Source organism: Adiantum capillus-veneris, chromosome 16 (assembly GCF_014529385.1).
Source record: "Adiantum capillus-veneris isolate H3 chromosome 16, ASM1452938v2, whole genome shotgun sequence".
NCBI lineage: Eukaryota > Viridiplantae > Streptophyta > Polypodiopsida > Polypodiales > Pteridaceae > Adiantum > Adiantum capillus-veneris.
The window spans coordinates 110,354,430-110,375,630 of NC_140946.1; the positions used below are offsets into that span (position 1 = coordinate 110,354,430).

The window sequence follows — 21,201 nt, forward strand, 5'->3', positions numbered from 1 at the left end:
ATGTTTGTGCTCCACTACAATGTAGTGACACCACACCAAAAAACTCATGGATTTCTGTTAAACTGTAGAACACCAATGACGACTAGCCCCAAGGCCAGCAATCTCAACTCCGCTCCCGATACCACCATATCTACGCGCCTCAAAACTTGTACTACCTACGCCTCTCGGTCCTACCTGCACGCAACTCCTATTGCTCACGGCCGCCTACGGCCTCATATCTTGCTCACCACCCCCTGCGGCCTCACATCCCCACATATCCATTGGACATAGGCTTAGTTTTTTTTTTTTGGGTGCAAAACTCACAATGGTGAGTGGATTATATTGACAAACCCAAAAAATCACAGATTCTTGTCATGCTCATGCCGAGCCATGACATCTCCAATAGACCAAACATCGGCTAACAGGGGAGCGACCCCGAAAAAGCCACGTCCTTATCCTTGCGGACCGATATCTACGATGCCAATTAATATGTTCCACTCATCCGAATTCTTCCATTTCCCAAGGGCTAAGATCACCCCTCTGCTTTCTTGTATTATCTCCATGAAACTAGTTGTTTCCATGGAATTACTGAACAACCGACTGTTCTTGGTCTTCGAGATCTGTTTGAAGTAACAAAATCTAACAACTTGAGTTGCAATGATTATCCGTGGCTCTTGCAGGAAGATAGACATATGCTTAGTTTTATTCCAAAGACAAGATAAACACTAACCTAATTAATATTAATATATCTATCTATGCTAAAGGGATTACTAGTAAGGTCGAGTTTCTGCGAGCTCGGGGTGAAATAGCCCATTTGTTGAGTTCACACATCCAAGCTTCTACTTAACGCAGTATTGACTTGAAAGGTTAGACGATGGCGTCGAAGGAGAAGAAAGCAAATGTGCTGGATCACTACTCGCTGAAGCGCGTGCTGGACGACACGGTCACAGAGGTGAGTGAGATGTAGCTCCTTTCCTCTTCTCGTACAGATGCTGTGCTTTTTTTTCTGAGACAGCTTAGTCTCCATTGAGGCTTTGCGGTCTTACAAGAATTGTAGAGATGGTTTTTGAAACTTCTATTGAGGGATTATGCGAAAATCTGTAGTGTTGCCCACCTTCAATACATGCGAGTGGCGCAACCCCTCTTTTGCGTCATTTATACACGGCGATTCTGACACTAATTGCATTCCTGAAAGAATTCGATCTGGTATCTGCACGGATAAATTTTGATTCAGCTACCTCACTAATTGCATTCCTTTCACAGTTGGCGCAAGGGCTGTCAGCTCGACGATGCCATATACGTGTGTGCCATCAATAACTGAGCCAAAATTCTTATTGTTTTTCTCATTCTAGCTGGCAGAATCATCCTGATTCTTCATGCATGTGTATGTGTTTTTGATCGAAGGAAACAGTGATGCATGGCTTAGGATAAGAAGCGTTTGCTTATGTAAGTTCTATATTGTTTGCGGTTGCAGATTGTGACCTCAAAGGGCTATTCTGAAAATGTCAGCCTCAGCAATCTGAAGATGGGTTTAGGACTGCTGGCTTGTGCCCTTGCTTTGGTAGCCCAATTTTATCCAAAAAAGTTCCCGGCAAACAAGGAAGTGCTTATTTGGTGCATCATCCTATATCCTTGTCTGTGAAACTGTTTGTGCTATCTTTCTGTGTGGCCTATTAGTGATTGTTGATGTATCTCAACCATTGAGATTTTTCCTTGACGTGTACCACGTACATAGTCCTGTTCGTTGCTCTGCAGCTTGTCTTGTATTTCAAAGAGAAAAACCACATTCTCTTTACTCACCCTCTTCAGGTGAGAATGGCAGTTGCAAGGCTAGCCAGCAATTTGTATTTCTGTGTTATAATTTCTGTTTTTTTACAACCACGAATTTTTTGTTTGAATTGACAGGACTCTTTTAGCAGTACAGGGCTGGCTATTTCTTCCAAATTTCCACGCTTCTCGGATTTGTACACCCTGGAAATAGCTAGTGCAGACCCCAAGTCGTTGTCTGCAAATCCTCCAGTGGAATTTACAAAGAGTGTTACAAAGTGGTAAGGGAACTTTTTATATCGAAAAGGGGTCATCTACTATGCCACAGTTCCATTAGATCCATAAGCCGTGTCTAAGTTTGCGATGCTGTGTTTAAATTGTGTTTCAAAGCACGTACTAACCTAGACTGTATCAATGGTTTACTGATGAAGTCTATGATGATCAAATCTCCATTTCTTACTGTTTGAGCAAATACACAAATATTTTAATGTTTTACCATAACCAGACAGGATACTGTCAAAGATCGAGGATTGCTTCTTTCTGCTTGAAGTTTCACATGGACTCTGACTCATGCAGCAGAGATTTTCTTACTCACAGACACTCATTGAGATCCAGTTGTTTTCATTTTTCTTCTCCTTCTCTCATTTAGTATAGATTACCATGGTAATGTATCTCGCACATTGATATTTTGTAAGTGTAAGATATAAGCATGAAGAGAAAAACTAATTGGGCTGACAACATAACTATGAAGAGAAGAACTAATTGGGCTGACAACATAACTATGCCACCATACCACAGACTTACAAGAGACCATGGAATAGAAGACATGGCATGAGAATACTTTTTACAACCCTGAGGGAGAAACTTGCTCCTTGCCCCCGCCAGCTCGCCGGCAGCTGGCTCGCTCTTATCCCCTCGACGGCTTGCTGGTTCTAGTACAAAAAAAAAAAAGAAAGTAAAAACACAGAGGGTGAAGGCAATTGGTAAATTATAATATTGTAAGCACAACAACCTGCCACAAACCAGGTAGAAAACATTACGGGTGTCATGGCAATCACACTGGATCATGTTGGAAGCGATCCCCCCCGAGTACATTGTATTGGATGTTTCAACAATCTCAAGGGCAACTTAAAGCGCCCCCAACATGCTCCTAAAGCTGTGCAGCATCCTCATATCTAAAAAGTCATCAAATAGTTGAGCGACTTTATCACATATGCTGCCGTACCCCATGTCCTTCCTTTCAAGGACCTTTTCTTTCACTTGATGATGAATCATTTTAGTTTTCTTAGTTCCTGTACGACACACTCAGCCATTGCAAATGGTACGCTACCCAAATTGTCTTACTACTACTACTACACCTGTAAATTTTGTTTTGAGCATCCTCTGTACCTTTGAGGATCCTCCTCCTTCGGCCACCATAGGCAGGCTAAGCAGCCAGCATTCAATCCATTATTCTCCTCTGGTGACGTCCGATCAACTGCCACGGACTAGATCGGAGCAGACCCGAGAGCTAGAGAGCAGGAGATGCTGGTGTGGCAGCCTGCCAAATGTGGTGGAAATCCTGGTGGGATTCGCGGGTCCGTGCAGGGAGGAGGTGGATTCCCTGAAGTGGTATACCTTGAAAACCCAGTCTAAACCCTGACATGGCACAACTTACAATCCCAATACAGACTCAATTGGACCAGAGCAGAGCTGAGAGGTAGAGAGCAGGTGAAACCGGCCCGTAGGGCGGTAGGCGTTGGCTTTCACCCGAAATTCTTTACTTTAAACACACACAGAGCACTTTGCAAAGAGAACCTGCGACGGGAGTTAACACTTGAATACACACACGGCTCGGAAGCTAGAATGCTCCGAGCAGACGCTGACAACCTGTAGGCCCCAAAATTGGCGCCCCTTTCGGTATTTCTTTATTCTTTAGGAGGGTAAATTACAAGGTAAGGTCCTGGGAATCCTTCACGTGTATCCACCTAGATACCATTTGATTTGGCCAAATTTTGGCAGCATAACAACCCCAAAACTTGCGCGAAACCAATTCCCCTGCTGGAACTCGCTTGCACTGTCGTATACCCTCTGATTCCTGTCCAAAAACAGTAAATTCAGCACACTGTATTTACTGGTTTTTGCCCTGTTTTCAGCCCCAAACAGTCCCCTAACTGTCCTTTGCCAGTGGGGCACGATTCCCAATGATCCTGGCGTCCGTATGGCTGAAAAACAGTCAAATTACAGCGCATACACAGCGCTGATTTTGCACCTGTACGGTGAGGTTATGACCCTCACCAGTGCCTGCTTTGGAGCAGCAGTTAGCTACCCCTGTTCCTGCTCAAGGAGGCTCTTGCCTCAGCACAAAAGCATGAACCCACACAACTGTACATCAGTCAAATGAGTAGCCCTCTTGTGGGGCATCACATAACTGGGGCATCACTCCCGTCACCATACTGTGCATAGAGGGCAAGGTAAGCATTCCATAGCTTCTGTACCTGTTGCAATCCGCCTGTGGCTGAAAATGGCGCCCCCTTTGATGATATGCAGCTCGTTTTTGCCTCCCAGAGTGGCAGAATCGCTCACAAGCTGACACGTCGCCCAGTTTCCGAGTTTGGGCTTTCCTTGCTAAAAATATCTCAACTGGTGCGTCAGTTGACTTCGCGGCAGAGTTGTAAAGTGTTCCCCTAGTCATACCGAAGGTAATGACGCGAACACATTTCGTGGCCCAAAATAGCAGTTCCCTAAATTTTAGGAGATGCTTCCGTTGGGCTCCCACTGGTCTTCTGACCATCTATCCTCATTGGGACCGCATCCAAAAATGCAATGTGGCCCAACTGTCGGATACTTTTGGTTGGTAGTCCCACCTTGACTTTACGCCTTAATTGAGTTCACTTCCTAGTATCCACCAACTTGCTAAGTGCGACGGGGGGACCTATATGATCTTGTTCTGAGCCTAGACATCCTCTTACCATACGAATTCCAGTGCCGACCACTTCCTGTCTGCGGGTGAATCTACCGTTCACATTGGCCATACAATGTCCGACCGTTTGCTACTTCAAAAAGAGGGTCTCAAAATAAATAAAATAAACCCCATTGGAAAGAAACCAACAACCAAGATTAGCAGTTGCCACATCTCTGTGACATGGTTAATAACTGCCACGTCCTCGTGACATACCCCCCTCTTGAAATCGCAAACGTCCTCGATTGCATACCATAAATACACGCCACTGATGATCTTGTGCTATTAACACTCTTTTATCATCGCATGTATCCGCAAGAAAGGTCGTAACATACATAGATACAAATGACTTAATGAGGCCTTCATACTTTTGCCATTTCTATCTATGGCACTGAATTCATATGTACATTCGATGTACTAGCTCTATCATTACCCCTCCTTTGCACACGTTGGGTTGGGGCATAAGTAGGCTGTAACCCAAAGGCTTCAAGGTAAAGCTGCAATACATTTGGTGACTCTGACAGTTCATGCTCTTCCATCCACTTTGCATCCATAGGCGGATAGTTCTTGAACTTCACCAAATAGCGTCTTGCAACTTGTCCTTTAACTTTTCTGTCCTTATGTGCCAAAACTTGCTCAGGTACCAGGATCTCATCAAGTTCTTCAACTTCTGGCTGATCCTCAACTGGCATATCTTCTGGCACATCACCCACGAAGGGTCTTAGAAGACTCACGTGAAACGCATTATGAATCTTCCATGCATCAGGCAATTTCAGCCTGTAAGCCACATCGTTGATCTTGTCAAGCACTTGAAAAGGCCCATAGTAACGCATGCTGAGCTTAGGAAACAGCCGTTCCTTGCCCTTCATCTTCTTTAATCTTGCCTTTTCGAACCTTAAGAGAACCCAATCACCAGGTGATAGTAACAATTCACGACGGTGACGATCAGCAGCCTTTTTCTGTTTTGCCTGAGTTTTCTCCAAGGCAACTTTAATCTTCTTATACATCTCATCCATGTTCTCAACATATCGATCTGCCTCAAAGATCTTGTCCTTTGTATGCAAAATGGGAGGAACCTTTTTGCCGCCTTCAACAATTTCAAAAGGTGCTTTTCCAGTAGACGAATGCACCGTATTATTGTACGCATACTCAAGCATAGGCAAATATTGTTCCCATTTGCCCTTATTATCTGACACATAGCATTTCAGCAGATCTAAGACAGTAGAATTGGCCTCTTCTGACTGTCCATCAGTTTGTGGATGAAACGAAGACGAGAACTTGAGCGTAGTACCCATGTTCTCAAACAATCCTCTCCAGAACAAACTGGTCATGCGAGGATCACGATCACTGATAATCGATTGTGGCATACCACGGTACTTAAACACATTGTACATGAACAAGCGTGCCATCTGATCAGATTTTATCTTCTTCCTGACAGGGATAAAATGGGCCTGCTTGCTGAACCTGCAGATAATGGTCCATATACCATCATTCCCTGTTGGCGTCCTTGGAAGATCAAAGATAAAGTCCATAGCAATGCTTTCCCATGGCTTATCCGGAATCGGCAGTGGTTGTAACAACCCTGGTGCCTTTTGCCTGTCAAACTTGACCTTTTAGCAAACTATGCATGCTCGCACAAAGGCATCCACATCTCTCCTCAAGGTAGGCCAATAGAAGAACGTCTCTACCGCTTTAACTGTTGCATCAATGCCACGATGCCCTGCATACGGTGGGACATGACTCTCTTCCATGACCTTATGTCGCAATGGCCTAGTGACACAAAGTCTGCCATGCATCATCATAAAACCATCTCTGAGGAGGTAGTGCTCATGATGTTGCCCCTCTTGTAACTGTTCAAAGATCCTTGCAAAATCTTCATCAGCAGTATACTGTTCCTTCATGTCATCTAACTCATGATGATAAGGAATTGACACAGCTGAAATTTGTGGCTTTCTTGATAACGCATCAGCCACAACATTCTTCTTGCCTTCCACATGCATAATCTGGAAGTGGAACATGGAAAGAATGTTTGCCCATCGCATATGCTTTTCGGATAACTTTGATTGTGTCAAGAAGTATCGCAAGGTCTGATGATCTGTCTGGACAACAAAATCAGCACCTAAGAGGTAGTGCTTCCAGCTAGAAAGCGCATGAATCACGGCCAAGAGTTCTTTCTCATAGACTTGCATAGTCCTCTCTGGCCCTTGCAAAATTCGGCTTTCATATGCTACTACCCGTCCATCTTGCATTAGCACTGCTCCGATGCTACTGCCACACGCGTCACATTGGACCACAAATGACTTCCTGAGATCTGGCAAACCAATAACTGGATCTGAAGTCAACTTTTCCTTTAAGAGACTAAAAGCTGAAATCTCTTTTTGGGTCCATCTGAAAGTGACCTCTTTCTTTTGCAATGCGTGAAGAGGCGATGCTATCTCTGCAAAATTTCTGATAAACCTTCTATAGTAGGAACACAATCCCAAGAAGCTTCTGACATCGTGCACAGTCTTCAAGTCTGGCCATGTCTTGATAGCTTCGACCTTTGCGGGATCCATTCTAACACCATCCTTTGAGACTATGTGGCCCAGAAAGTGGATCTCTTCGAGGAAGAATTCTCTTTTCTTAGGATTGACAAGTAACCTGTGACTGCGCAGCTCTTCGAACACAATGGTCAAGTGACGCCTATGCTCCTCTTCATTCTTCGAATACACAATCATGTCATCGAAGAATGTTCCAACAAACTGTTGATGCGAGCGGAAAATCCGGTCCATCATTCTGTTGAACGTGGCTGGAGCATTTGTTAGCCCAAACGGCATCACTAGAAACTCATAAAGACCAAATGTCGTTCTAAACGCAGTCTTGTGCACATCCTCTGGGCTTATACGAATCTGATGGTACCCACTCTTCAGGTCTATCCTGCTGAAAATTGCAGCACCCTCTAAACGATCGAGAATATCATCAATGCGAGGAATAGGAAACCTATTCTTGATGGTATTCTTATTCAACGCACGGTAATCAATACACATGCGCCATGAGCCATCCTTCTTCTGCACTAGGAGCACTGGGGAGCAAAAGGGTGAAGAACTAGGCTGAATCAGCCCCTTCTCTAATAACTCCTCAACCTGGCCCATAATCTCTTTCTGCTGCGCCGCACTAACCCTGTAGGGAGGTCTATTTGGTGGGCTACACCCTGGCACCAAATCTATCCGATGGTCCTCAGGTCTCTCTGGCGGCAATTGCGACGGTAATGAATCAGAAAAACAGTCACTAAACTTTTGCAAAAATGCTGACCTTTCTTTATCTAACACAGATAAATTTGACTGATCCCTATCTGAGACATCACGTGCAAAAATCAAGTACACAGAAAGATGATTCTTTATTACAGAAGTGATAGCAGAAGCAGATACAATAGGGACTGACTCTCCTTTAAGCTTTACATCCAAGATGTGAGTTTTGCCCCTATGCTGTACAGTGATCTTTTTGTTGTAGGCATCCAAGACTCCATGCACTCGGAACATCCACGGGATCCCCAACAAGGCGTCACAACCTTCCAGCGGCATGATGTAAAACTCTTCAGTGTCCACATATGACTGAATATGCAGACGCAGTTTTCCAATGATAGGAGTAACACACTCTGAGTGGCCAGGACATGCCAACCCTGCCTCTGCTGTGTACCCCATCTCTTCAGCTTTGATGCCGAGCTTCATAGCTAACTCTGGTGAGATAAAGTTGGCTTTGGCACCTGGATCAAAGAAGATGAGTGCCGTCTGATCCCTAACTTTACCCCATGCCCTGCATAACTCACTGGCATCTGTGCTGGGCCTGTCACCCACCATGTCTGGCACTAAACCTGCCGTGGGTTTAGGCTTCTTGCCTTTCTGGTCTTCTTTATCCTCTGAGTCAGCTGGCCTTTTCCTTTGTGGACAATGGATAGAAATATGACCAGGCTGCTCGCATATAAAGCATTTGTTTTCAGCCATTAGGACCTTCTTTTCCTCGAGCGACTTGCGCACAAAAGGCTTCCTTTTCTGTTTCTTTGCCTGTGCTCCAGAAGTCCCAGCTGAATCCTTGTCCTTGGTGGCGTTTTCTGACCCCTGTGACGCATCAGGAGCCGTCTTCACAAAGGGCTTCTTCGCTGAATTTTTCTTCTGCTGCCCTCCTTTATCACTGCTCGGAAATCCACTGTCCTCTCCTTTCAACAGGGCAAGACCAGTGTTCGCAACTTCCATAAGCTGAGTAAGGGTAGCCACTCTATTCTTTGTACAGTAATCGCGAAGCCCTTTAGGCAACCCACAACAATACTTCTCTATCTGCTCTGTCAGTGGCACAAATCTGTAGGAGGTCACTGAGAGTAATGCTTTACAAAACCTCCTATTGTACTCCAGCAAGCTCTTGCACGAAGCTGCCGTAAGCTGGTGCCAATCTGTCAAGACATCGGCTTCAAATTCATTTGATAGCCAAGCAGATGCAAACATTTGCTTGAAGTAAACCCAAGTGGCGGGTGCCTGTCCTTGCATTAACAATGTCGTCCACCATGTAAGCGCATTGTCCTTTAAGAAAGTGGCAGCTTTCCTGACCTTCGAGGCCTCTGTAAAATTCCCTCCCGCATAAGCTGTATCAAACTGCTGGAGGAAAGTGAGTGCCTTTGTCTTGTCCTCGAAACCACTGAAGGTACTGAACTTTACTGCTGCACCACCCTCTTTGTAAGCCTTCGGCTTCTCTAGTGCCCCCAAGTTGTCATACGGGATGGTCTGCAACATGGGCACTGTACTAGGCATGATCGGCACGTGTTGGCCATTCACATTTTGCGTCAGAGGTGCGATATCTGGCTGCTGTCCAGAAAAACCAGCCATGCCAAAATGACCCTGTGGCACCCCAAACTGGCCCTGGTTGCCGTGGAAACCTTGCTGCATGCCGATAGTACCATACATGGGGTTTGGCATGATGCCTTGCATACCCCCGAACACTGTTCCTGGCATGTACGGCTGACTTCCAGACGCATAACCAGCCATACTTTGGAACACTGATCCACCCCCGAAATACCCAGGATGTACCGTGGGTGGTGGAAAAACTGAGTGCATAGCCTGGTATCCAGCTCCCTGTCCATTCAAGACAGCATGCTGGCTCTGAAAGGTGGCGGGCTGAACTGGCATAACCTGTGGAATAGGCGTTCTAGCCACCTGTTCAAGCACGGGAGGAACCTGCTTTGGAGCCCCCGACTCCGCAACATGCGAGTGTTCCCTTTCCTCCTGCGCCTCATGAAGTACCTGGGCTTGAGCTTCAACAAGCTCCGTACGCGGCGTAGGTTGCCTATTTTGTTGTTGCACTGGTGGCGCTTGCAAGAATTCCATAAACCTCGGATTCTGCACCAGCTGCGAAAAGACATTCACCGCGGCAACTAACTGAGTCTTAAACGCATCATCCTCAAGTTGCCGTGTCATAAAGCCCTGTACTACTGGAGGGACATTCACGTTGACAGGAGGTACAGACTGACGTGGCCGTGAGCTCTCGCCAATCTCAAAAACCATAGGAATCTCCTGCCTGTCCTTTGGAGAGGAACCCTCTTCCATAATTCCCTTCCCCTTGTCGGCCATAGTGTAATCCCCGTGTTCTTGCACTGTGTGTCTTTACCCTGAACAATCCAGGCTCACTCTTTGAGGAAAAAGTGATTGATATCCCGGCAATGGAACCATGAAACCGGCCCGTAGGGCGGTAGGCGTTGGCTTTCACCCGAAATTCTTTACTTTAAACACACACAGAGCACTTTGCAAAGAGAACCTGCGACGGGAGTTAACACTTGAATACACACACGGCTCGGAAGCTAGAATGCTCCGAGCAGACGTTGACAACCTGTAGGCCCCAAAATTGGCGCCCCTTTCGGTATTTCTTTATTCTTTAGGAGGGTAAATTACAAGGTAAGGTCCTGGGAATCCTTCACGTGTATCCACCTAGATACCATTTGATTTGGCCAAATTTTGGCAGCATAACAACCCCAAAACTTGCGCGAAACCAATTCCCCTGCTGGAACTCGCTTGCACTGTCGTATACCCTCTGATTCCTGCCTAAAAACAGTAAATTCAGCACGCTGTATTTACTGGTTTTTGCCCTGTTTTCAGCCCCAAACAGTCCCCTAACTGTCCTTTGCCAGTGGGGCACGATTCCCAATGATCCTGGCGTCCGTATGGCTGAAAAACAGTCAAATTACAGCGCATACACAGCGCTGATTTTGCACCTGTACGGTGAGGTTATGACCCTCATCAGTGCCTGCTTTGGAGCAGCAGTTAGCTACCCCTGTTCCTGCTCAAGGAGGCTCTTGCCTCAGCACAAAAGCATGAACCCACACAACTGTACATCAGTCAAATGAGTAGCCCTCTTGTGGGGCATCACATAACTGGGGCATCACTCCCGTCACCATACTGTGCATAGAGGGCAAGGTAAGCATTCCATAGCTTCTGTACCTGTTGCAATCCGCCTGTGGCTGAAAATGGCGCCCCCTTTGATGATATGCAGCTCGTTTTTGCCTCCCAGAGTGGCAGAATCGCTCACAAGCTGACACGTCGCCCAGTTTCCGAGTTTGGGCTTTCCTTGCTAAAAATATCTCAACTGGTGCGTCAGTTGACTTCGCGGCAGAGTTGTAAAGTGTTCCCCTAGTCATACCGAAGGTAATGACGCGAACACATTTCGTGGCCCAAAATAGCAGTTTCCTAAATTTTAGGAGATGCTTCCGTTGGGCTCCCACTGGTCTTCTGACCATCTATCCTCATTGGGACCGCATCCAAAAATGCAATGTGGCCCAACTGTCGGATACTTTTGGTTGGTAGTCCCACCTTGACTTTACGCCTTAATTGAGTTCACTTCCTAGTATCCACCAACTTGCTAAGTGCGACGGGGGGACCTATATGATCTTGCTCTGAGCCTAGACATCCTCTTACCATACGAATTCCAGTGCCGACCACTTCCCGTCTGCGGGTGAATCTACCGTTCACATTGGCCATACAATGTCCGACCGTTTGCTACTTCAAAAAGAGGGTCTCAAAATAAATAAAATAAACCCCATTGGAAAGAAACCAACAACCAAGGTTAGCAGTTGCCACATCTCTGTGACATGGTTAATAACTGCCACGTCCTCGTGACAGCAGGGGATGCTGATGTGGCTGCCTGCCAAACGCGGTGGTCGTGCAGTGATGACGTGTTGAGTATGGCCCCTGAAGTGGTAGACCGTTCATGCTGGTGGTAGTTTTTTATGCAAAGGGTTATTAGCTTTTTGGGGCTCGTTTTGTAAATAGCAGAGCATTGTTGTAAATAAGAGATGTTTTATGTTGCTTTTGAGGTAGGTTGTGTCAAAAGCGCGCGCGCGCACACACACACACAGAGAGAGAGAGAGAGAGAGAGAGAGAGAGAGAGAGAGAGAGAGAGAGAGAGAGAGAGAGAGAGAGAGAGAGAGAGAGAGAGAGATGAATGAAATGAAATGAAATGTTATATTAACGTCTTCAAAAGGCCAAAATAACCTATGAGACCAGAGCGTTACAATGTGGTGAATATGATATACACAGTCAGAGTAACAAAATGAATGACAAAATGATAAAATGATAAAATAAAAGTACTATGGGATCCTAAACTGGTAGGTGTGAACTAAGCAGCTAGCTGGGATAGCTAAATCACAAGTCACAAGATATCCAGCATCGATCGCTGGCGGATCTCATCAATCTCCTCCATGGACAGTAGTCTGACCGGGCGTCGTGCATGTCGGGCCAAAGTGATCCGAATCCTCTGATGTAGCCTCTGTTGATGCTGTGTAGTCCTCCGTAGTCGTGAGCGTCTCGATCTCCCCAGCTCAGTCGCTCGATCGATTAGTGTACCTCTGGTGTGAGGCGACAAGATCTACTGTGGTAGTGGCTCCTCTGGGTGTCCAGTGTCTGCTCTAAAGAAGTCTGTGATGTGTCTCTGAGCCTGGCTAGCCTCTCCTCTCATCAGGCTCTCTTTGTGTCTGCACAGCTCGAGCAGAAACAAACCCAGGCATCTTTGATCCTCGTACCTCATGACTCTGGAGAGTGGTCCAAAGCCCTCTCTGAACAAGCAGTGGAAGCGGCCTCGTATCTCGTGGTAGATGGGGCAGTGGCATGTGTAGTGTAACTCTGTCTCAGGCTTCATGTCACACAAGGTGCATGTCCTGGCCTTTGCTGGCACTCCGTTGTATCTCCCAGTCTCGATCCGTAGCTGGTGTGAAGATGTGCGTATCTGGCCAATAGCACACCGTATCCCATTAGACAAGTGGGTGTCCATGTATCTGGGCCTTGTCACAGAACTGTCCGTCGTAAGCTGAGAAGATGCTCTTTGTAGAAAGCCATCTTCGTGTGAGAGAGAGAGAGAGAGAGAGAGAGAGAGAGAGAGAGAGAGAGAGAGAGAGAGAGAGAGAGAGAGAGATGAGATGAGATGAGATGAGATGAGATGAAATGTTATATTAATGTCTTCGAAAGGCCAAAATGACCTATGAGACCAAAAAGTTACCATTGGTGAATTTGATACCATGTATGAGTACGGAAAGTACGATAACACTGAAACTAAAAACACTAAGAGAATGAATCTGAAACTGATTCGGAATTGAGACAAGATAGAGGGGCGGCGGGGGGGGGGGGGGGGGGGGGGGTGGGGGGGGGGGGGTGGTGGGTTCAAATGGAATCTCTCATCGATCGTTGTCGAATCTCATCAACCTCCTCCATGGTCAATACTCTGGTTGGGCGTCTTGCATGTCGAGCTAGGGTGATCTATATCTTCTATTGTAGCCTTCGTCGATGGTGGGAGACCCCTCGAGGTCGTGGGCGTCTCGATCTGCTTAGCTCAATGGCTCGATCAATCAATGTACCTCTGGTGTGGGTGGGCTCTGAGATCTGTTGTGATGACTGCTACTCTGGCTCTCCCCTAGCTGGTGTAAAGAAATCTGTGATTCGTCTTTGAGACTGTCTCTTCCCTGATGTCCTCAACAAGCTCTCTAGAAGTCTGCGCAGCTCTAGCAGGAACAATCCGAGACACCTCTGATCCTCGTATCTCATGACCCTAGAAAATGGTTCGAGACCCTCTCTAAACAGGCAGTGGAAGCGGCCACATATCTCATAGTATGCGGGGCAATGACGTGTAGTGCAGCTGTCTCTGGTTCTAATTGACATAGGTGACATATCCTGGCTCCTGCTGGTACCCCTCGAAATCGGCTAGTCTCGATCTGGAGCTGATGTGAGGATGTGCGTATATGCCCAATAGCGCATCGTATCCCATGAGATAAGTGCGTATCCATGTATGCAGGGCTAGTCACAAAACCGTTCTCCGTGAGTTGGAGAAGATGCTCTCTGTAGAAGGCCATCTTCGTGCCCAACTCCTGTGTTGGCTGTATCCATGTGCTCTTGGTATCTAGCTTAATGAGATCCTGACGTATTGAGTCTGGTGATCTCTGTCCGTGTGAGAGACAGGGAGGGTGCATTTAGGGAGTATTGAAACGGAGGTAGTCTATCCATGCTGAAACCATGTGACTGAAACCATGTGACTGAAACCATGTGACTGAAACCATGTTGTCATCTGTCCATACCAACATGCTATATCCCCTTGTAGCGCTAGTTGTCGAGAAGACTCCAGGGTGAGCCGAGCATATCTGTCCTTGGGGAGATCCCATAAACTGTGTATAAAGGATACTAATCTAGTCAATGCCTCAACCACGAGGGGGCGGGGGGGGGGGGGCTAGCTCGGCTTGGATAATCTCATGCGGCACTGAGGCCTTAGCCCGAATCATCCGAGCGATCATAGAGACCAAAGGCCTCTCCATATATCTCCATCCATCTGTGTTGCTAGATCTCCCATGATGGTCTATTGAGGGTCCCTTTACTCGAACTCCGTAGAGCATAGCTGAAGTCACTAGAGTGTTAAAAAGCCATAGCTTTATTCGCGGTTCTTGAAACTGAACCTGCGAACACATCCTCTCCAATCCTCCCAAATCTGCATATGCTCTCGTCAGTCTAGTTTCAGATGCTTTTCTCAGTGAGAACACCGGTCCATTGAAAACTACCCCAAGATGGATCCCCAAGATGGATCTATGCATCTGTGTACTCCACAGTTTCCTGGCCATATGTAAATGTGGATGCTGACCTCCTGACCCACTGTGGTGTGGTGTTGAACACCATAACCTTGGTTTTCCCAAGGTTGACAGATAATCCACTGTCACGAGCAAATGTATGCAAAGCATCTAAATGACGTTGCATCCCCTCTGGAGAGTCGAAAATCAACACAATATCATCAGCATATAGTAACAATGGGATCCATGTCCCTGCTAGCTGAGCCCCTCTGTCTCCCTGACGTTCTACATAGTCTGAAAACTCATCTACACACATCCCAAAAAGAGTCAGAAATAGGGGGCATCCCTGCTTCATTCCAATAGTAGAGTGGACCATGTCAGACATTCCCTCAGTAGTGCGTACTCGCCCTATCACTATCCTGTATAAAGCCAGAATACCCCATATGAGCTCTATAGGCACACCCATGTCCTGCAGTCTGCATATAAGTCTGGCTCTCGGCATTGTGTCAACTGCATATGAGCGATCCTCGAGAAAGATGCCCGTCTTTTTAAGAGTTGGCCTTTTCTTCAAAAAGACCTTCTTCGCTTCCATGGAGGGAAAACGAAGGATGAATACCCTTTCTTTCGAGGTTTCCCCATTGCTTCCATTTTCTTGTTGCCCACTCTCCAAGCTCTTGTGTGCATCGGCTCATGAGCCCCCATCAAAGCCATGAGTTCTTTTACCTCTTCGTCCACATTATCTTTGTCTTTGAGGCTACAAATTCCCACATGTAAAGCGTGCACACATCTTCTTTGCTCCTCCTCTAGTGTCAGATTAATAATAGTGGGTGTGGACGTGGACGTTATTTCCTTGCCTTTTCCTTTCTTGGCAACCTCGATCCATTTCTCGGCTTCATCTTCCTTTTGTTGAGTCTTTCTAATAACATCCGCCCAAGAAGTCGTCATTTCTTTGTGTTGCTCTTCTCCCTCTTTGATGGCCCGTACTTGCTCCTTGATCGTGCTGATTTCTTCTATTACTGAGGGTTACAATTCACCCTCTTCAAGTGTGGTCCTTGGTCGTGCTTCAGCGAGATCCTTCTTGAGTGACGCAATCTCTTCGTCTTGAGCCGTCACACGATCTTCTAGTGCATTTATCTTGCTTTCTTGGCTCAACACGCGCGTCCTTCGAGCATTTTTATTGTGCCCAATAGGTTGCGGTTCATCTTGGTAATGGTTTCCGTCATTTCTTCTTTGCACTTTTGAATGGCATCCTCTAAGGGGTCGATCTTATCATTCTGCTTCCTCATGCTTAATCGCCGCCAGAAAAACGAGAGCCACACTATGCGCACATATGTTTCCACATTATGCATACATTTCTCCCGCATCAAGCATACATTTTGCGTACCCTTGCAATTTTTGCAAAAAACTCGCAATCTGAATTTTTTTGGATTTTCTGTATTTTCTGAATTTCTTCAGTTTCTGCCTGCAATCAAATCTGAGAATTTCTGAAAATTTCCCTGCAATGTGATTTGAGAATTTGAAAATTTGAAATCTGTTTGCAGGTTGTCTATATCGAGCCTGTACTTGCCCCGGGGGGGGGGGAATGCAGGAGCAGCGCGAGGGGGGGGGGGGGGCGGAGAGAGAGAGAGAGAGAGAGAGAGAGAGAGAGAGAGAGAGAGAGAGAGATGATGAAATGAAATGAAATGTTATATTAACTTCTTGAAAAGGCCAAAGTGACCTATGAGACCAGAAAGTTACAATGTGGTGGTTCTAATACAAAGTCAGAGTAACAAAAAAAAAAGACAAAATAAACTACTATGGAATCCTAAATTGCTAGGTGTGAGCTAAGCAGCTAGGTGGGATAGCTAAATCACAAAAGATCCAGCATCGGTCGCTGGCAGATCTCATCAATCTCCTCCATGCTCAATAGCCTCACCGGCCGTCGTGCATGTCAGGCCAAAGTGATCCGAATCCTCCGATGCAGCCTCCGTCGATTCTGTGTAGTCCTCCACAGTGGTGGGCGTCTGGATCTCCCTAGCTCGGTCGCTCGATCGATCAGTGTGCCTCTGGTGTGAGGCGACGAGCTCTCTTGTGGTAGTAGCTCCTCCGCGTGCCCAATGTCTGCTCTAAGAAGTGTGTGATCCGTCTCTGAGACTGGCTAACCTCTCCCCTCATCAGGCTCTCTGTGTGTGTGCGCAGCTCGAGCAATAACAGACCCAAGCATCTCTGATCCTTGTACTGCATGACTCTGGAGAGTGGTCCAAAGCCCTCTCTGAACAAGCAGTGGAAGCGACCACGTATCTCGTAGTAGACGGGGCAGTGGCATGTGTAGTGCAACTCTGTCTCAGGCTCCATGTCACATAGGAGGCATGTCCTGGCCTCTGCCGGTACTCCACTGTATCTCCCAGTCTCGATCCGCAGCTGGTGTGAAGATGTGCGTATTTGGCCAATAGCACATCATATCCCATGAGACAAGTGGGTGTCCACGTATTTGGGCCTCATCACAAAACCGTCCTCCGTAAGCTGGAGAAGATGCTCTTTGTAGAAAGCCATCTTCGTGCCCAACTCTTGTGCTGGTTGTATCCATGTCCTCTTGGTGTCTAGCTGAGTCAGGTCCTGGCGGATGAGCCTGGTGATCTTGGACTGTGTAAGAGTCAAAGAGGGTGCATCCAGTGAGTACTAGAAGGGGGGCAATCTGTCTATGCTGAACCCATGCGCCTGAAACCATGATGTCATCTCCCCATACCAGCATGTTGTATCTCCCTGCATGGCTAACTGTCGAGAGGACTCAAGTGCAAGGCGGGCATATCTGTCTCTGGGAAGTTCCCACATGCGGTGTATGGTGAGCACCTCCACCACTAGTGGGGGGGCAGCTAGCTCTGCCCAAATAATGGCACGTGGTATTGAAGCCTTGGCTCTAATGAAGCCTTGTCAAAGAGCTAGAGCTTCGTCCGAGGCTCCTGAAACTGAACATGTGAACACATTCTCTCCAATCTACCCAATGCTGCGTGGGCTTTGGTCAGTCTAGTCTTTGCTGCTCTCCTCAATGAAAATGTTGGTCCACTGAAAACCACTCCAAGGTAAGTGCAAGCATCTGTATTCTCCACTGTCTCCTGGCCTTATGTGAGAGCGGGCGCTGACCTCCTGATCCACTGTGGGGTGGTATTAAATACCATGACCTTGATTTTACCAAGGTTGACAGACAAACCACTTTCATGGGCGAACGTATGCAAAGCATCCAAGTGACGTTGCATCCCCGGAGAGTCGGAGATCAACACAATATCATCAGCATATAAAAATAGTGGAATCCATGTCCCTGCCAGCTGTGCACCTCTATCACCATCTCTCTCAATGTAGTTAGAAACCTCATCCACATACATACCAAATAGAGTAGGAGAGAGCGGGCAACCCTGCTTCACCCCAATAGTGGAGTGAACCGTCGTAGATAGGCCCTCTGAGGTGCGTACATGCCCCGCTACTGACCTGTATAATGCCATGACCCCCCAAATGAGCTCTGTGGGTACTCCCATCTCCGCATCAATCTAGCTCTGGGTATTGTGTCAAATGCTTTGCGGAAGTCCACAAAGCTACAATAGATCCGTCTCCCATGTGATCTGCCCTCCTCAATGATGGCTCTGAGTGTCAAGATATGGTCAAGAGTAGAAAAACCTCTCCCGAACCCTGCCTGCCCGGGCTGCGCGTATCCTCTCTCTCTCTGCCCGTCTGCTCGGCTGCTGCTCAACAATGGATGCGTACAACCGTGCCAATGTGTGTCCGATCATGATAGTGTGATAATTCCCAGGCTCCATAGGGTCTCTTGACTTGAAGATAGGTACAATAGTAGATAGGCTCCAAGTATCAGGCAAGCCCTCACACATGGCACGGTTAAACATAACTGCTAGAAGCTCTGCTAGTAGATCTCTGGCATGCATGAAGTGCTCAACCACTAAGCCATCATGATCATATGCTCTCCCAGTCCTCATCCTTTCAATGGCCTTCCTTGTCACAAATGCGGGCACCACGTGCCAATAGAAAAGAACAGACTGAACAGACTTTTAGCACTTCAATAACAACTGAACTGAGAGAGAGAGAGAGAGACGACACGCGACACGGAGTGGCGAAATTCCACCCCAGAGAGTACTGGCCCCAAACCTTGGCGCCCCTTTCGGTATTTCTTTATATTACTGCTGATTCGCAAAGTACAACAGCCGGGGAGCATCTCCTCTTCAATCTGCGCGCTGAAGAGTGCCAGAGAGGGCCCCCAAGGCTCATATTTAAAGTCCCAAAGCCTAAAAGCATCAAATATGAAAAGCTGACTCCAAAAAATCACTTTCCTAAAATTTCGGGATTTCCCTAAAAATCCGCCGCGAATTCCGGGACGTCCGTACAGGTGCCACATCATCATATTTTGATGTGCAAAGTCTTTTGAGTGTGTTCTGCTTTATTTTTAATGCCTTTATGTCACTTGGGACCCCATCGGACGGGATCCCCATAAGTTGGTAGGACTTTTTCTTCTGTTGCTTGTTCTTCTTAGGGTTTCCAGAATTAGGGTTTGCAGGTTTTAGGGTTAGGGTTTCCAGAATTAGGGTTCAGCAGTTAGGGTTTTTGGCAGAAATTAGGGTTTGCAGGTTTTAGGGTTAGGGTTTCCAGAATTAGGGTTTCAGCAATTAGGGTTACCACGTCCTCACTCTGTGACACTTCTTCCACTGCTTCTTAGGGTTTAGGCCCCTCGGCTGGCATCTGTAAGTTGGCTCCATTCTTTAGGCTTTGACACGTCAGCAGTTTGTTACATCTCCCCTTCTTGAAAGAGAGTAATCGTCCGCGATTACAGCATATCTGCAAAACAACTCAAGTTAGCTCAAAAATTTCCGAGGGACAATCAATTTGCTCTTTTTATTAAGGAGTTAGCTTCTCCTTTCGGCTGTTTTGATCAAGGAGTTAGCTTCTCCTTTCGGCTGTTTTGATCAAGGAGTTAGCTTCTCCTTCGGCTGTTTTGATCAAGGAGTTAGCTTCTCCTTTCGTCCAGATTGGAACTCTTGATATTCCGGCGTAGTAAAATTAGCCATCACACCCAGACCGTACTGATCTTCCACGGGTGTCTTGATGCACTAAAATTACATACCCAGGCAATCTCATCCAATTAGGAATATTCAGTAATTGACACATCACAATGCAACACAAATGCTCACATATGCATGTTACAAGACACAACAAACAGTGCCGCTGAGCACTCCTCCGAGATAAACGGTCTGCGGTATGAAGCTACTCAACGACTACCTCGTCACTCCCCCCGCAAATAACCTAAGAAGGTCCGGGCCATGAGCTCAGAGGACTGTACAACCAAACGCTCCCCAGACTGCAGTCTGCGTCGCTCGGAGGTTCAAGCATACAACGAAACGCTCCCCAGGCATCGGCCTGCGTCGTTCCGAGGTTCAAACAATATCAAGACAGTATTTCTCACTCCTCCACTCGGGAGTAAAAATCGCCAATCAATGAAACCGGCATTGAAACCAAAGTCAAACATTTCAAATCGGCACCAAGACAGGTTCAAAACAGATATCATCCATTTCAAACAAATTCCAAACAGGATCACCAAACAAGATCAAATAGAACTTAAACTTAAAAAGCAATGTCGACATCAATCGAGCTCGAAAAGTCGACTGACTTTCCATCTTGAAACCTGCACCAAAAATTAGGGTTAGGTTCCTTCCATGAGGTCGTAGCCGAGCACAACATGGTCCATCAGCTCTTGGACAGACAGTGTTTCTTTGGCGGCGATGGTAGTCCCAAGAGATAGCAATCACACTGAACCTCCAAGGTTATCTGCTCGTGAAGAGACATCTACTGAGAGGTGTCGAGAAATTTCAATTTATAATCTGCTAGGGTTTCCATGGCAAGCATTTCAGGATACCCCACTCTGCCAGAAGTTGCACTCTGAAGGAAGATGTCAGAAACCATATAACCTCGGGCAAAAAATTTTCTTGAAAGCTTGCCAAGTACTTGGAGTATGCTGCTTGGTAGCTGTAGAAATCAACATCTGCATAGCACTGCTTCTGAGAAAAACAGTGACTTGAAACAAATCTGGATCCTTCTCTTGCAAGTGATCTTAATTGGCTTATGCCCTGTAAGACACTGTGGTGAAGACGGGAGCGCGCCCGATGCGCGATGAAGTAAGGGTGGGAGTGGCTAATAAGTCTCGATTGGAGGGCGAAGATACCTCGAATCAAATTCCAATAGCTCTGTCTGCTCTTTTGTAGGACCGGTATGCTTTTAGAAAAGCACACGCCTGATGCTCTGATACCACTGTCACAGATGCGGGCACCACGTGCCAATAGAAAAGAACAGACTGAACAGACTTTTAGCACTTCAATAACAACTGAACTGAGAGAGAGAGAGAGACGACACGCGACACGGAGTGGCGAAATTCCACCCCAGAGAGTATTGGCCCCAAACCTTGGCGCCCCTTTCGATATTTCTT

General features: G+C 46.7%; 1 protein-coding gene across 1 annotated transcript in view; it reads left to right on the forward strand.

Moving 5' to 3' along the window:
- Positions 1–757: 757 nt before the first annotated feature.
- The window catches only part of LOC147439638 (signal peptidase complex subunit 2-like), a 30,392-nt gene continuing 9,948 nt past the window's right edge, over positions 758–21,201 (forward strand). Inside the window, exons 1-4 of the mRNA XM_086485451.1 lie at positions 758–931; positions 1,454–1,613; positions 1,715–1,788; positions 1,885–2,027. Of these exons, the coding sequence (XP_086341577.1) occupies positions 854–931; positions 1,454–1,613; positions 1,715–1,788; positions 1,885–2,027 (455 nt within the window). The 5' untranslated portion in view covers positions 758–853. The remainder of the gene's footprint in view (positions 932–1,453; positions 1,614–1,714; positions 1,789–1,884; positions 2,028–21,201) is intronic.